Source organism: Mytilus trossulus, chromosome 2 (genome assembly GCF_036588685.1).
Source record: "Mytilus trossulus isolate FHL-02 chromosome 2, PNRI_Mtr1.1.1.hap1, whole genome shotgun sequence".
NCBI lineage: Eukaryota > Metazoa > Mollusca > Bivalvia > Mytilida > Mytilidae > Mytilus > Mytilus trossulus.
Genome location: NC_086374.1, coordinates 1,835,552 through 1,853,499, shown reverse-complemented (window position 1 = coordinate 1,853,499; position 17,948 = coordinate 1,835,552). Strand labels below are relative to the sequence as shown.

General features: G+C 31.8%; 1 protein-coding gene across 1 annotated transcript; it reads left to right on the top strand.

The window, feature by feature from the left end:
• The first annotated feature begins 3,913 nt into the window (after window positions 1-3,913).
• Window positions 3,914-5,098, top strand: LOC134706226 (frizzled-5-like). The gene is made up of 2 exons (XM_063564973.1): window positions 3,914-4,140; window positions 4,413-5,098. The coding sequence occupies exons 1-2, from the start codon at window positions 3,971-3,973 to the stop codon at window positions 5,089-5,091; spliced, it is 849 nt and encodes a 282-aa protein (XP_063421043.1). The 5' UTR covers window positions 3,914-3,970; the 3' UTR covers window positions 5,092-5,098.
• Window positions 5,099-17,948: the final 12,850 nt, after the last annotated feature.

The following is a 17,948-nucleotide window of genomic DNA, read 5'->3' as shown; positions in this document are numbered from 1 at the left end:
AAATGTGCTTGATTATTTCGGGACTCCAACTGGCTACGGTAACTTCCAAGTTATATCAGTCAGGGAACCCTTCATATGAAAATTTCCTGATCTTCCCCTGCACATCTAGTCTACAAGTTTAGTTATATTTGAAAAAGGTTAAATTAAGGTGAAACAATGAAGAATGAGGTCGATTTCCTTTACTCCTCGACAAGCAAAAACACAATTATTATTTTACAGTTTAATACATGTAATGAGATAATATATTTTTTACATAAATTTGTCATTTAGCTTTGCACGTGTTAATGATAGGTTTTCAAAGGTCACAAAGGTCACAGACAAATCAATATTCTCTGAAAGTTAATTAGATGCCGTCCGTCCTTAAATGTTGATATTTTACGATTTCGTGCATTGCTTATTATATTCTGCATGTGTGACTTTTTGAAGACTGTGGCCTTCGGCTGTTGTCTGCTCAATGGTAGGGTTGTTGTCGCTTTGACACATTCCCCATTTCCATTCTCAATTTTATTTTGCATTTCTCAAATACGTTTTAGAATGTTAATTCAGAATGAAGATTGTTTAATGTAAATCGTCAAAATTCCTGTCGTGCGCGTTATTAACAATATTAAAACTTGAAATTAATAAATATCATAAATCTCAATGTAGACCGGAAACGAAAAATTCACCCAGATTCGAACTTATATTGAGTTGTGTGGTAATAAGCATTGTGGATATTGTGTATACATTTGATATCATTTGGTCGAGGCAAACTAAAGTAAGATTACAAACGAAAATTTCAGCAAGTTTTCGATATATAAAGGGACATAACTCTAGAACGTTAAAAGTGAAGCAACCCATATTCGAATTTGATCTGTGTTTTGTGGTAATAAGCGTTGTGTATCAGTTTCATATAATTTGGTTGAGGCAAACTTAAGTAGGAGAAAAGAAAATAATTTTTGAACTGACGGATAAGGGTAACAATTGATGCCCCTTCCTACGTGGGGAGGGCATAAATCACAAATTTTTACACATTTTATTTTTCAAATCTTCACATACCCAACTGTTAAGTCCTAGATGCATGATTTGTATTTATATGCTGTTATATCTAGTGGCTTTGAACTAGCTGTCAGTAACTGCGAGTACTCTTAGATCAGTACTCAGTGTCCTTTTGTTGTTGGGATGTACAAGTACCCGGTCACGTCCACTTTGGTTTTTTTTCGTTGGATGTATTTCTATTTGTCCCTCTGGTGAAAACCTTTTTTCATCTGATTTTTTTTATAGCTCGATTTTATGTTGAACTGTTACACCACTGTCCCAGGTTTGGGGGGATTGAGATCCGTCCAATATGTTTAACCCCACAAATTTAAATTAAGGATAAGAAGAAGTAAAAAATAACTTACTTTCATATATCTATTTTGACGTTATAAACATTGATTGCATGGGATTTTCCCATTTTTTAATAGAGATTTCTCCGGCATCGAACAGTCTTTTAGCTTACATAATCTGTGATAAGTTCATAAATTACTAATAGAAAACCACACTTTAGGTAGATATTGATTTAATGATAGCGTGCAAACAAATAAATGATCAAATTACCTTCAGAAAAATAAATGAAAATTAGGATATAAACAATCACAATCGTTATCCTTTTGATTTTAATCCATTGTGTCTGCGTCATGACGTCACTTTCGTGCCCTTAACCGATTGGCCAATCAAGTGATTCCCATCTTTGAAAATAACGATAACCAGGAGAATTATGTCATATTCTTTTACATTCATTTGGAACCTGGTAGATAGCTGTCTCATTAACAATCATATCAGCAGATACTACCTTTGCAAACTTCCTAATGTGGCAAGGACATTTTCACTCTGCATTCAAAATTTTCGGCTTTTTGAATGTCTCCTTTTTTGGACTGTTAAATCCATACAAAAAAAAAAACTGATCTTGGAAAAAAGGGGAGGATAAAAATAGTGTCCTGTCCCAAAGTAACTAGTTTAAATCTATACACTTGAATTAAGTGAGTAGAATGTTTTTATGTCTGACATGTTGACCGCTGTTTGAACTACTTTATATAATTATAATCAAAAGTAGATCAAGTAGGGACGGAAATCTCAACAAGTATTTACGTGCATACTTAAACCCCTTAATGAATATTTATGCAGTTAGTTTGTTATACTTATAAAAGATTTAAGTAAATGTTTACAAAGTGTGGGTAAGATTTTTGAAACACATACCTGACAACTGTCACTATTTTCTGGGTTTTCCCCAATAGAGCTCCCAAATTGTAATTTTGAATGAGCAATTTTGTCCATAATTTTAAACAAAACAGTTGATTCAACAATAGCTAGGGGCTTTTCAAATTATGAAAAAGGCCCAAACCAACATAAAAATATATTTGAAGACCTCTTTGAAGTATTTTTAGGACTATTGAAGCCCTCTTGCATGCAAAACCCCCCATTGGCGTCTTGAAAATTTGGCATGTATGCAAACACTAAGTTCAATTATCTGTTGAACATTTTAGAACTCGTGCATCCAATGCAAATTTTTTTTTTTTTTTTTATAACTGATGTTTTAGTTATCTGGAATATTTTGACTTTGAGTCAGCGTTTTGAATGCCTTCAAAAACAAGAACATATGTTTTTTTTAGGATGATAACATTGTTATACATTATACTTGTTGACAAATTGATGTTAAAAACGAAAACTAGATATAATACGATATAAATTTGACAACAAAAGTTCTCACTAGTTTGAATAAAATTGAGAAAGGAAATGGTGAATATGTCAAAGCGACAACCACCCGACCATAGAGCAGACAACAGCCGAAGGCAACTAATGGGTCTTCAATGTAGCGAGAATTCCCGCACCCGTAGGTGTCCTTCAGCTGGCCCCCAAAAAATATGCATAATAGTACAGTGATAATTGACGTCATACTAAACTCCGAATTATACACAAGAAACTAAAATTTAAAATCATACAAGACTAACAAAGGCCAGAGGCTCCTGACTTGGGACAGGCACAAAATTGCGGCGGGGTTAAACATGTTTATGAGATCTCAACCCTCCCCATATACCTCTAGCCAATGTAGAAAAGTAAAAGAATAACAATACGCACATTAAAATTCAGTTCAAGAGAAGTCCGAGTCCGATGTCAAAAGATGTATCAAAAGAAAATAAATAAAATGACAATAATTATACATAAATAACAACAGACTACTAGCAGTTAACTGACATGCCAGCTCCAGACCTCAATTAAACTGATTGAAAGAGTATGTCTTCATCATATGAATATCAGGTACAATCCCTCCCGTTAGGGGTTTAGTATCATACTATCATAATATATTTGAGAAGAACATAACCCGTGTCATGCCAACAACTGTTTTTTTTTAGAAATAAATGTGTTTAGTTCCGATGCAAAGACCCTATCAGTGAATCAATGTTAAAGCCAAAATATGCAATCTTTAATGACCTGACAACAGTATAGTAACTATATCACCTTTTAACAAGTCTATTTAAAGGTTTTGTTAGTTTATGAGGAGAATACTGACATTTTTGTGCTTTATAAAGAATATTTTCATAAAAAAATGTGAAATACCTGAACGTATAAGATGTCTAGTGAGAAGTCTTTTATTTGTTCCTTATTGTTTAATTGTATTTTTGTTTTATTGATTGTTTTTTTAAGTAGAGGGATTTGCTGTCACAGTGGGTTCTTCTATATATCTTTGTTATTTTGTTTTAGAATGGTTTCAACTTTTAAAAAGTCATGATGTGGTCATCTGTTGTTTCATTGGTGTCTAGACAAAATCATTGCGGTAAGAAAAATGTATGTAGTTAAGAGGTGTTCTAGTACAAAATATTTATGTCACGTAATTAGGATCTTTAAGAGGCCATCAGAATTTTCTACGTTTCCGATTTAACCTCTTAAGAGCCACTTTAGGTTTAAACAATAATTTACCAAATAGAACATTCTTCATTCACAAAGGTTCATCAAAATGGCGTTGACGGCAGTCATATTGACATTGTTTTTTTTGGTTTTTGAATCAGGTGCCGCTGATGATTCCTGTGAAGAAATTATGCTTCCAATGTGTCGTGGTCTCATTGGATATACTCACACAAAGCTGCCAAATCGTTTTGGACATAAACACCAACGACAAGTTTACAGGTAACTAACTTATATAAATAACATGTTTAAGACATTATATTTTTCTCATTTTCTTGAAAATTTTATTAGCCTCTGTAACATATATCTTTCTAAATGCGTGGTCAGTACGCTTACCATACCATGAGATTTCTATAATCAAATAGTTCATAAATAAAGTAAAAACAATACTTTGAAATGAAGTATATAGTTACTAATTTTAAATGTGCATTAATATAACTTACAGAAAACAAGATTTGAAAAATACTTAATATTCATTTTTCGCCATTTTTTAGGTTTCTGGAACCTATTTGGCCTTTTATGGACAGAGGTTGCTCTGACAATTTGAGATTATTTGCCTGTGGACTAACAGTACCAAAATGTACAACTAAAGGAAACACAACAAAAATAGAATTACCATGTAAAGAAACTTGCTTTTATTCCAAGAAAGGCTGTAGTAAGGATATGAAAAGTCTCGGAACGAAATGGCCAAGAAAACTAAAATGCAAGGGACTTAAACGTAAGAAGCAAAATAATTGTTTGAAGCCATACCCTAGGCTGAAGAAAAAGAGGCAACCAATATACGCTTATTGTCAGAAGAATACATTTCCAATGTGTCAGAACTTAACCTTTGATATCGGTACCTTACCAAACATGTTTCACCAAAGCCGGGAAACAGAAATCCTGACGGAACTTGAGCAATATCAGAGACTAGCTGACTCTCAGTGTCATGATGATCTGTGGTTTTTGATTTGTGGAGTATTTAGACCATACTGCATCGCCAGCAACCCGTTTACCTTGCCTTGTCGGGAACTGTGCGAGGAAGTCCGAGGTAAATGTGAAACAACGTATATAACGTTGTATGGTGGTCTCCGATGGCCTGCTAAACTACAGTGCCATAGATATCCACCGGCTTCATCGCAACATACTTGTGTAATCCCCAGAGACACAGCTTTGATCAAAACTAATTTTTGAATTTAAACAAGAACAGTATAACCACTATTTCCTCTATAAATATGATAAACGAAATAGTGTAAATAACAGGGTACAATCATCGGAATGTTTTTCTGGTGGTAACGATATCGAATACTATGTGTTCAAATTTATATTGTTTAGTTTTTACCATATCGATTAAAATTTAAAAAAAACTTATATTTTTCAGTCTCATCATAGCAACTTATAACGTTATACATAAGACTGTCAATTGATTATCAGTTTTTTAAGCTCCCTTTTAGGAAATGTCAAATAATCTTCCTAATTTTCATATATAGTGAAAAGTATTTTGTTTAGTTTTTATTTGTTTTTTTGGTCCTCTGATCTGACTTTTGATGAGAGCTAACTGTCCTATGTATTTTACTGTTTTGCATTGCACTGAATTAACCGTATAAACCGTATTTCAAATTTTATTTTTATACTTTATGTTAAAATGCCATATTTTGAATGGCTGATACGAGGGTGATAATTTACTCTATCACATGGCTGGACGGGTGTCAATGATTTTGAATGTCACCCTCTCGTCTAAGCCAACCAAAACTCGATAATATAGAACAATGGATTGAATTTACATCAAGTTATTAAAACAATGCTCAAGTTCTACGTTTTGGCTCATATTCTATTATTTGACTGTCAAAAAAACCCCGACACATCTTGCTTCATTTCTGTTTATTTTTCTAATACCCGTAAAGTTGTTATGTACGCGAGGTCATAGATAATACTTTTATATAAATACCATCTGTAAAGACAATATTAATCGGACATTCAGTATAATAAATTAAATAACACATAGCTGAGAGGGTGATAGAGAGTGGTATCCCTTGAAAAAGCATTTTTAACATTGCATCGGGGTACCAATCTGCTCTATCACCACTCAGCTATGTGTTATTTATATACTATGATGATTTAGCTTATGTTAAAAAGAATATTTACCAAACTCTAACAATGTATCCATATATAATAGTTACAACGATGTGAAATTGAGCAAATATATGAGTTTATACAAAGATTTAAATAACACTCATCCCAATGAAGTTTAGAAGACCTCTCACATTGTTTCGAGCGGCAACTATCTGTAATTTGATGATGTCAATAGCACATATAAGAGACGGGGAAGTTATCTGAAGAATAAATACGGCATAAAAGAGGGATGAAAGATACCACAGGGACAGTCAAACTCATAAATCCAAAACAAACCGACAACGCCATGGCTAAAAATGAAAAAAGACAAACAGAAAAACAATAGTACACATGACACAACATTGAAAACTAAAGAATAAACAACACGAACCCCTACAAAAAACTAGGGGTGATCTCAGGTACTCCGGAAGGATAAGCAGATCCTGCTCCACCTGTGGCACCCGTCGTGTTGCTTATGTGATTTCAAATCCGGAAAATAGTCTAATTCGGTAGGTCGCATTCATGAAAGGGAAGGGGATTGTAGTTACGACGTATCCGATATCATTTGTGAAACGTTTATTCCATAACGGTCAACCAACTCGTGATGGCGTCCGTAAAATTAACGAAGGGATGATTTCAACTGCATTATTTGGAACTCTTGGTTTAATAGCTTCCTTGTGAGCAGTAACCCTCTATCAAGAAAATCATGATAGGAAATGCAAGCACTGGAATATCGTACTGTAAAAGTATATGATCATACATCTAAAGCACATATAAAAGAGTCACGTCTTCCACTATCGATATGTCTTCGTAATCTGTCAACACTGTAACAAAATGATATTCATATCTGAAAGGAGAACATTTATAAAAGACGGGATTCAACCGAACTGAAGGGAAGATTTGCGAAATGTTTTAAAGTAAACTGATGTTAACTTTTATAATTCAATTTCCCGCTCAGATTTGACGTCTTTGCGTATGTATACATATCGTAGCCATTTAACACCATACTTACTTCATGCAGCAAGTTTTCTTACTGCTAGACGAGGTTATTTATTCACCATTGTTTGTTACACAAAGCGACTAACGTTCGGTTATACTTAGTTACCCCACCTGTACATACTGTGCAATCTTATTACAATAAGATGTCGCTAACGTTTATATTAATCGAAATTATTTATCCTTGCAATGATCTTTAGGGCGATAATAATTTCATTATATCTGAGTTTTATATAAAGTTTATATATGTTTAACGATTTATGACTTTTGAACAGCGGTAAACTACTGTTGTCATTATGTATACTAATTTGAATATTTTACTCAAAAACAAATCATAAATGATTATGAAGTATTTTATGTTGCAGTTTATCAATGACTTATGCAAGCTCTGACAACTAATAGTAGATTAAATGTTGTCTACATGGTAATGTGAAGAAAAGTTTATGTAGTAAATGAACAACATTTGTTAAGGAAGTTTTTGGTGTGCCTGTAGAATTGTTATTAAAAAAGGAGATTTCATATCCTAATTTTACGGTGATGGTGTTAAAAGATCTTGCACATTTGGATACGATTCATGTAAACTCATTGATCGTTATTTAATATTGGAATTGTTTTAAAAAAATAAAACATAAATACATACATATTTCTATATATGAACAGTTATGATATCTCACGATCCGACCTCCGGTCGATACTGTTTACTTATCTTTTAGCATTGCACAATGTTATGCACCTCTCATACTGTTTATGACGAATTTACACTTTATCTGATGGACGTTAACCTATACAGTGTTTGTTTCTGCCTTATTTTTTGTTGTAAATTGGTTTGTTTGACTACAGTATAGGTATTACTAATTGACGAAGACCATACAGTGACATATAATAGTTTAATTCCATTTCATTTGAGCTCTAGTAGATAATTGTCATAATGGCAATTGTACCACATGCCATTGTTATATTATTGTTCGTTTATTAGTGTGTTGCATTTTAACGTTGAGTCGTTTGTGTTTTCTCTCATTTTTGAGATATTGAGATAAGACGTGGCACGGTACATGTCTATCCCAAATTCATGTATTTGGTTTTCATGTTATATTTGTTATTCTCGTAGTGTTTTGTCTGATGCTTGGTCCGTTTCGGTGTTATGTCGTTGTTCTTCTCTTACATTTAATGCGTTTCCTCGGTTTTAGTTTGTTACCCCGATTTTGTTTTTTGTCCATGGATTTATGAGTTTTGAACAGCGGTATACTACTGTTGCCTTTAATTATGTACCACAACTCTTTATTTTCTTCCCTATATACACAGGAAATATACGAAATAAATGGTGTGTACTTTTTAACGTTCTAGTTCACAAGGTACACGTCCACAGAAAATACTTTTTTAAATGGGTACCTTTTCTGACCTTGAGCCTCTTGTCCACTCATTCTTCTTAATGACGCGGGCTTTGTGGAAAAGAAACAAATACCAATATTCAGTGACTCACTTCGTACTCGAATGATCTGGATATACATCAACACGAAATGAGTATGTTCATATGAGTATCGTTGTGATAACTACAACGACCTCTGTTTCAAACAGTTACCGTCATACGAAAATATAAACATATTGAGAGGTGATTATTTTTGTCATGAGATCCAACATATCAATAAACAGCTGGACAGTCTTGGTAAATAAAGACAGCAGTAGTATACCGCTGCTCAGAACTCATAAATCCGTCTAAAACGGTATTAGATCTAAGAAAATTATGTTTAACCGTGATTTGTGTGTGTAATTACATTTATGTAAACTTCAATCGATTAGTGTTCATCTTATGTGTGCTACTAGAATGTCTTTTGCGAATGATGATTTTTTTGATAATAGCAAAAAAAAATTTGAATAGAGTTTAAAAACAATGTGTTTTTTTAACGTCTGATGAAAAAGGTAAAATTTATAATGGCTCCGAGGAGCAGAAATTGAATATATTTTCTAGACTTTGTGAAGTATAAATTTGTTATACTGGAATAGTTAAGACTAATTGGATGAGGTTTCGATTAAATGTAATTCCAATCAGAAGCCGTACAAGATTCTATCTAGGTGAAATGTAAACAAATATTTGCAATATTGTAACATGAAATAGAAGACACCACTGTATGAAAAATCTAGAGTTACCTTTCTTCTCACACATAAATACCAGCAATTTAACAAATTGTTGTTTCATGTCAAATAGAAAAGAACTACCTCTCTAACATGTTATTGTTAAATCTCCTTTCCTTTTTTTCTGTGTGTACAGGACTGTAAACCTCGCATTGTGCTAAACAAAGGCAACAGTAGTATAACGCTCTTCAAAAGTCATAAATCGATTAATCATAATAATCAACTGTTGTAACCTTAAAGAAATACAAATCATGTCGTCGTGAAAGGAAATAATGGTCATAAAACTTCTAAATTAATCAAAATATATAGCAATAGTGTAAAACAAAAGCAACAAACAAGCACTTTTAAATAAAAAGATGCATCCAAAGAAAAAGAAACACTGACAATAAACAGCGAAAAAGACATTGCTCGACAGGTACTTTGAAAGCATCGTTAACACTTAAAGGATGGAATGAACATTTCCCATAGCTCGTCACCCTTTATCGAATGTATCTACCGACAGAAACATTTGGCGTTTAGATGTTACTATAGAAATCTGAGTAAGAGAAACAACTGCAATTGTATTCTCAGTCGCAGATAAATGACGTCACTTCAGTGATTCTCCGGGCCAAATATTTCATAATCAGAAACCTTATTTCTAATTTTAAAGCACCCCTATTTTTAATGAAATCAACAGGGACTTATGACCACCTTTACAATCCAAAATGTTCATTCATAAAACAATGAGGTTTCTATATTTTATAATGAAAACTACAGGGGTTAGTTATAGCTTACGGTTGAAAATCATGACTTAAGCGTGGTTTGTGCCAGACTATCTATTAAGCGGAATGACATAATATCGTAATGGTGAGTAAAAATTATCTCTCTGTTTTCTCCTTCTTTAAATTCGTTTAAAAATATGTTTTATCAATATTAACGTATAGCCTGAAATTCCTTTTCACAAATTACTGAAGGGATTAAAAATATTCAGTTAAAGAAACAATATTGCTTATTAGAAAAAAAAAGTAACACAACAGTTAGATCATGTGAATAGAGTCGGTCAATCGGAAAGGAAAGCATCAGATAATTTCGACTGTCACTGATGAAAAATAGACAGAAAAAAGAAACCAGCCTTGTAACAGGCCATCAACGGATTCTCCCAAGTTTTTTTTATCAAGAGTTCTGTAACCGAAACAGAGCTTGACAGTCCCACTACACTACACATAGCGTTAAATTTTCATGTAAACAAATTAAAATTTGAAATAAATCATTGTTGAGATAAAAAAAAAACAAATGGACCAAATGATTCAGGAGTAACATATGTAAACAATCTTATAACTTGATGTAGTATACTTGATATATTTATAATTTTATTGTATAAACATTTTACAATGAGTTTATAATGAGTATGCAACTGTTTTGTTTAAGTATGTTTTAAAAGTATTACTATGTTCAAAGACTTTCAACAGCTAATTGCTTTTATCTTTTACACTATCTTTTTATGTTCAATTACATTTTATCATTTCAAATAATAAAACACTTTGATAACTTATTTCTAAAGATAAACACAGACAGGCGTGAAGTCAAGATTTTTTAATACAAATTGCAAAAATGTCGATTGTCGACGTTATTACAGGTTTTTTCTTGTTAATATCATTTTATATAAAACGGTGTATTCTTTGAAGATATCTAATGATTTCACGATAGGTAAAATGGATTGAATGGCTATAAAATATATAGTAAATAAGGGCAACAGTAGTATACCGCTGTTCAAAACTCGTAAATCTATGGACAAAATATAAAATCGAAGTAACAAACTAAAACTTATAGAAACGCATAAAATATAAGAGGAGAACAACGACACACCATTAAAATGTAACACACACAGAAACGGACTGAGCATTTAGACAAAATCCGATGAGAATAACAAATTTAACCTCATAGTAAATGAGAGGATTTTAACTAAACATTCACTGGATGGACATGATTGTTGTATAATTCATCGTATGGACCATTTGAAAAGAAACGCTAACTGAAATAATATGTTGTCTATTTCTTTCCCATCTCTTGATCCTTTTATAAAGATTTGCCTCCAATATTCACGAAAGTAATATACATTTGTAACAAATGCTTCTTTTGAAAAAGATCGTAGTTTGGAAGGTCAAATTGTGACTCCGTTCTTTTATTTAGCTTTTTTATTTCTGAAACCTTCCCGTTATCATCTCTGACAAAATAAACTGAAAAAAAGTACACAAAAAAATCAACTCACTATCATCGATACTACAACGTCAAATACAGGGAAAGGTGAAACACCGAAGTAACAAGGTGTCTAAGTGCCAAATTAAAAGACTGAAAATGTTGATTTAGGATTCAATCTTTATTGATCACTGTACTTCAGAGCAAATGGTATAGAAACATGACATTGTAGAGTACACGATGTAAATACGACAAGATTACATTGCAGATGAGAAAATAATAGAACATTTTAGTCGTGTTTAAACTACGAATAAGTATTTAATGTATTTCCCAAAAGTAGATGGTTTGTTTCAAATTGCTATGATGTTCCTTGAAAATTTGATAATATTTATAAACTGATTCCCAAGACAGTTGTAAACGATTCATTGATAGTTAACAGGAGTTGTTGATTGATGCCTAGAGAATACACACAGTGCAATGTAAGACATTCATCATTTTGTCAGGAAATGTTTGATGTTGTGTAATGAGACGTATATGTGTACTGTTACACATCGTTTTCTTATTATATTCACATGATTGTTTATGTTTTGGGTGCTCAATGTCTTTTACCTTAGACATTGAAAAAAGTGTCAAAGTCAAAGTCATTGTAATTAGCTGCCTCATGTCATATGTTGTTTTAATTTGTTATTTTAAGAAAAAGGTAATAATGGTAAATATGTGATTGTTTCTGTTTAAAAGGATGGCAAATATTTTTATAATGAGTATAATTTAAAGCTTGACTTGTTTATAGTTGGAAACTGTATTTGATCATTATATTTCTTTTAGGTTTTTTTTCGTTTTGTATAAGGGTATTGTGTAATAAATAATTACATCGTTTCACTTCCCTTTACAAAGTTGACTTCTGTTATGTTTTTTTTATAATTAAGTAACTTTCTTGGCTTTAGAACAGAAAGACATATAAACAAACAAGAACTTATGTTTGCATTGTAGTCTACATCTCTTGTTATTGATTTCATCGTACACCTTTTCTAATTGTTGGTAGTTGTTCTTTATCTATCAAATTTAGTTGAAAAAGTAAGTTTTTCTCAGTAAGTAAATCTGTGGATATGTTTTTATTTCTGTTTATTTCTGATCATCATATGAATGTAAATATATACTTTCTGTTGTTTATTTGAATATACAGTTACTTGAGCATCTGGAAACACATATAAATAAATACAAGAATAGATCATCCTCAAACCATATGTTTTTTCTGTATATCATTTTTGTGATCTAGAAAATAAATAAATAATTTGTACATTATGATGAGTTTTTTTCCTTTCTTTCTATTTTGTTTTCGTTTTGAAATATCTTCGCCGTTCGGTATTTTTGTTGTTATACTTATTTCCAATCATTTATGTTACATATAGCATATATTATGATGTTAATGCCAATGCCACAAAACGATTCATGGAAAAAACAATTTATTATCTGTCTTTGTATTATTTTTTGTATGTTTCCAGATGCCTTTTTATCTGTACATTCGAGAGAAAAAAACAGAAAGTGTTTTTTTAAAACATACATATCATAATCAGACTTGTACATGAATTAAAAGACACATCCATAGACAACACAAGAATTACTCCCATTGTGCAATGGTGCAAAAATATTTAAATGATTTTTTACACAATTATTACTTTTTCTTAACTGATATTTTACAGACGATAAGCATTTCGTTTTTTTTCCGTTTTATTTGATAGAAATTCTAGCATCGATACATCTATCTTGCAAGTGAAAAATTCGCCCTCATTGAATCCGTATTCGTATGACCTTCAATTTAATCCCTTTACTAGAGATGGATTACGCATAGAATTGAAAAATAAAATTGAGAATGGAAATCGGGAAAGTGTCAAAGAGACAACAACCCGACGAAATAAAAAAAACAACAGCAGAAGGTCACCAACAGGTCTTCAATGTAGCGAGAAATTCCCGCACCCGGAGGTACTTGAATACCTAACGAGTTTGGAAAATATATATTCTATATGCAAGTAAAGTTTGTATATTACTACTCGTTGTTTACAAGAATGATTCGTCCCTGAAAAAGAACCAAAATAAACAAAGCTTATTACTTTACTTATAACTGTAAAATGGGGTTTTTGACATTAATATTGTATTTGTAAAACAATACGCAGTACAGGAACAATTCGTCCATTTATGCAGTTGCAGTCGAGTTTGCAGATTTTTTTTGTAAAAGTCGTTCTCTTCTTCCTATAGGATTTCACTGCCAGAAAGAATCGAGAAAGGTATGATTAACATAATTGGTTTACATCGTTAGGTCCTCTCCACATCCTCACTTGATCAAAACTTATCAATAAACAGAGAATGTGATAGTTCACCCATTAGTCTTGCTTATCGTATGACAAGCAACGTCTCGTAAGAAATAGAAATAAGCAATAATTTAGACATATTGCTGGATTATAATGATCTCGTTATTTAGGATTTATGGAGAATCAAACCATCTAGCTGTCATATGAACATGGTAAGTCCTAGGGACCGGGTGATTAACAGACAAACAGGACAAGATAAAATATATCATAAACTTCTGTGATTAATCGTCCTCATTCGTAATGTTTACGTTCGTTTTTTTTTTTTTAACTTAAATTAATATTCACCTATGTAACAATATATTGCAAGAAATATAGGCGTTTACCTTTTAATATAAAAAAAACCCTGGATTTACTTTGAATAATTTAGAGTTAGAAGACAATGATGATTGCATCTATACAATTTATTTGAAAGAAGGATATCACAGCCATATTTAAGTTTTCTTCATGTATTTACTTGCATCCAGAAATCGACATTATGGATCCATTAAAAACCCAATTTTATACGACAACAGGGATGTGCCAAGGTTTCAATTTCTATTTATCACCATTCCAGCAGACCAGCATGTGAAGTAAATACGTCCTAGTTGATACGATATTCAATTTGTTTTCGTACCTTTATATTTCTTCACGTATTTGTTGCGGATGCTATCAAGTTTCGGTTTTTGACTGTCATTGAATATCTGTTGATGTATTTGTTTTGTCACTACCACAGTCATTATCTGTTTTTCATTTTGAGTAAAAGAAGGCGTCTTTCTATATTTTTAAGAACTACAATTATTTACCACGACTTATGCCACCGGTACAGCGACGTAGTTACCACGGTTTATCCATGTTTTGGTGGATTTCGTATTCCTTAAAATGGTAGTTTCCTGTGAAGTTTTGTCTGTCTCTGGTTTGTCTTCCCGTGATATTTTTACTGCCAATTAAGTTGTCTGTTTAATTTAACTTCCGGTTAAGGTCTCCTTTTTTGTAATACATAATCACACATTATTTTTCGTCTAGTGAGCTCTCACCTTATTATTATTTTCTTGTTTTTCTGATTCCTTCATTTGATTGGAGTATTTTGGTAAAGAAACATTATCTTTAAACTTTTTCAAACCATTGTGTACATTTAGTTGGGTAATCACATTATCGACTCGGGTTTTCCTTGTAAGAGCTCTGTAAATTACATCTTGTATGTTTGTGTTTAAAGACGGTATATGGACAATCCGGACTCAACCCCAAACTATTTTAACTAGAAAGCATATAATAGATATAAGAAGAACACTATAACATTTGTTATTCTAAAGATTAAAAAAAGCCTCAATTTCTTTCATATACCACGCATTCAATTCCCTAACTTCATACACGTTATGTAATCTTATAACCACATCGTATAATCAATTAAACAACAGAGGAAATTCACACCCCTGTGGAAATAAAATTATATATATGATATAGTCTTAATCAACCAGTCGACTATTTTGGTATAAATATTTGTCGAAAGTCACAAACCGAATACAGTCCTGCTTCTTAAGTTAAGAAACAATTTTCACTGTATTTTTCAATGTCAACTTCTTGACTTTTCATTTGTTATTCTGGTTTGATGTTGGGTTATGTCTTATCGTTAGTGGTTTTAGTTCTATTTTCTATATGTATATAAAATTAAAGTAAATTAAGCAGTCAGCTCATTTTTTTTTATCATTTCATAGTTTAAAGCAACTATATGCCCATGATTTTTTTATTTTTTTTTACAAAGTTTGATTTAGAGGAAAAACCGACATGGTTAGAAAATACAAATAATAACAGCATTACTTACACAATTCTATAGCAATATTCTTGTCGTGGTTAGAAAGTACATGAAATAATATCATTACAAACTAATCCGAATTTCATATGAAATTTTTCGAAATTTACCTGTGACGTCACACGTCTATTTTATTATACTTCGCGTTAAAATGGCATATTTTGAAATGCTAATACGACGGAGGCAATTTTCTTTATCCCATGGCTGAGCGGGATACAATATGTTTGAATGCCACCCTCTGGGAAGAATAATCAAAAATCGATTTTTTAAAGAACAATCAATTAAATTTACATAAAAAAAAAATACATGCATAAGTTCCACGTTTTGGCACATAACTGTTTTAGTTTTAGTTGACTGTCAAAACAAAATAAAATAAAACATCTTGCTTCACTTCTGTTGATATTTTGAATACCCGTAACGTTGTTATGTACGTGACGCTAAAATTAAAAGCTTTGAATTGAATTTCAATTGTTAAAGACAATAATGAAAGGACATTCAATATAATAAATTAAATAATACATAGCTGAGAGCTCTCAGCTATGTGTTCTTTATAAAGTGCTGTTACAGTGCTTGTGTACTGTCGTAAACTAATTTTAAGTGTGTATTTTTTGTGTTTTACATGTAGAAATGTACTTATTTGTTATTTGTTATTGACGCATTTCTCTGTTCTGAGTGTTCCTATTTTTGAATAGGACTTGAATGAAGAGTTGTCTCATTGACACTCAAACCAAATCTTCTAATTTATATAAACCTATATAATATGACATTTAGTTTTGTAGGTAAATATTTCTATTGGATGCTTTTAAACAATCAGATCAGTAACATTAAAATCTAAAGTTTCAATTTGCTATTCGACATTAAATGTGCATTTGATATATATTATTTCCGGTTATAAAATTCAGTCTTGCCTATAATTACTCATGTTGTAACATTTATAAAACACTTTTCAAACCGTTTTTACAATATGTCGCTCGTTGAAGTTACTGTTTATTATCTATAAAGTATAGCAAAGGGGTGTTAATTACGGTGAGTCTTAAGAAGATGTGTTGATTTATTTACAACGAAGAGGTATGACTCTCGTTGTCGCCTATTTATAACAGAAAATTAGCATTTAATGTCCTCTGTACTTACTGCCTCAGATGCATAGTTCATTACCATATGTTAATGAATATAACTTTATGTCCTCCATATAGTGTATATAGAGTACATGTCAAAAGGAAAAATCATTTCTAGTTAATTGACAGTTTATTCCCCACTTACGTTTAAAGTGCGCTTAATATGTTACAATAAGTTTTTAATCCACCTTGTAAGTGCTTGCATAACATTTCCATCTTCAACTAATTGTTAAAAAAGTTCCTTCTTTGATTTTAAGCACCTTAAGCTCTTTCTTTTATTTACTTTCCCAAGGAACGCCCGAATCATTAAAATTGAAATATAAGGGGGAAAAATAATTTAAAATCAACATTCAAATAATTCATCCATCCGCATAAGGCTGTTGGTGACACACAACTTTTGTATCCCCAAAATAGGTCAAGCAGTATTACAAAACCCGGACAGACAATCAGAACTGAATCAGATGTGTTTGCATTTTAATGTCCTTAGCTTTATCATTAAGTTGTAACATATGATTTCTTGTTTTTAATGAAGAGAAATCATTCTTAATAAATAACGGAAAACTTGAATAGATTCTCGTTTATTCAAAAAGTGTTCACAATTTCCTCAGTTGCCCAGGATGCAGACTAAGATTTCCCGTTTACAATTAGAACGGGAAGCAGGAAGCATAAAAAAGATTTTCAAAGATGGAAAATATCTATGGATACTATTTTCATTCCATATATATTCATTTTGTTTCTAATTTTTCACAACGTACAATTTTTCAAATCTAGAAAAGAGATATATGTTTAAGTTTTTGGTTCGATTGACCATTGTTTTCCCCCAAAAGCATAAATTTTTCAAGGGTTCATTATTCATCAATCAAGCATTCATAATATGAGCTGATATCTTTGTTTTAACTGATGAAATGCAATTGAAAAATAATTGTTGCAAATGTTAAGCATCTTTTACCGTTTGGCAACGATGACATTTTTCGTTTAACAAACTAGTTTTTACTACTTTGCGTATATAGTATTGTAGATGCATTTCCAACGGAGTTCGTTCATTTTATTGTCAATTTCTTTTTCAGATTGCACTACACTTATTTCCAATCCAAACCGTGACCAAAACGTTCTTGCTCTTCATTTTGACAATAATATGCAAATAATATGATATTCCCGGGCATGAATTTCCTGTCATGATTTCCTTGATGTATAGTTGTTGCTCACAAGGCAGCTTCGTAACCAAGAGGTGAAGTTGGAATCATACCTTTATTTCGTTCATAAATTTGTTGAGTTGGTTGACACGACATGCACCATATGTAGAGTGAATTCTGCATACTATTCAGGAGCATCTGTGTTGCTTTCTAAGTTGTTTTTATGTCTTGAATAAAT

What these genes read in the sequence shown, in the direction of transcription:
- LOC134706226 (XM_063564973.1), top strand. Translation starts at nt 3,971, where the DNA reads ATGGCGTTGACGGCAGTCATATTGACATTGTTTTTTTTGGTTTTTGAA. An exon ending in CACCAACGACAAGTTTACAG is followed by an intron (nt 4,141 to 4,412) that starts GTAACTAACTTA and finishes GCCATTTTTTAG; the next exon opens with GTTTCTGGAACCTATTTGGC.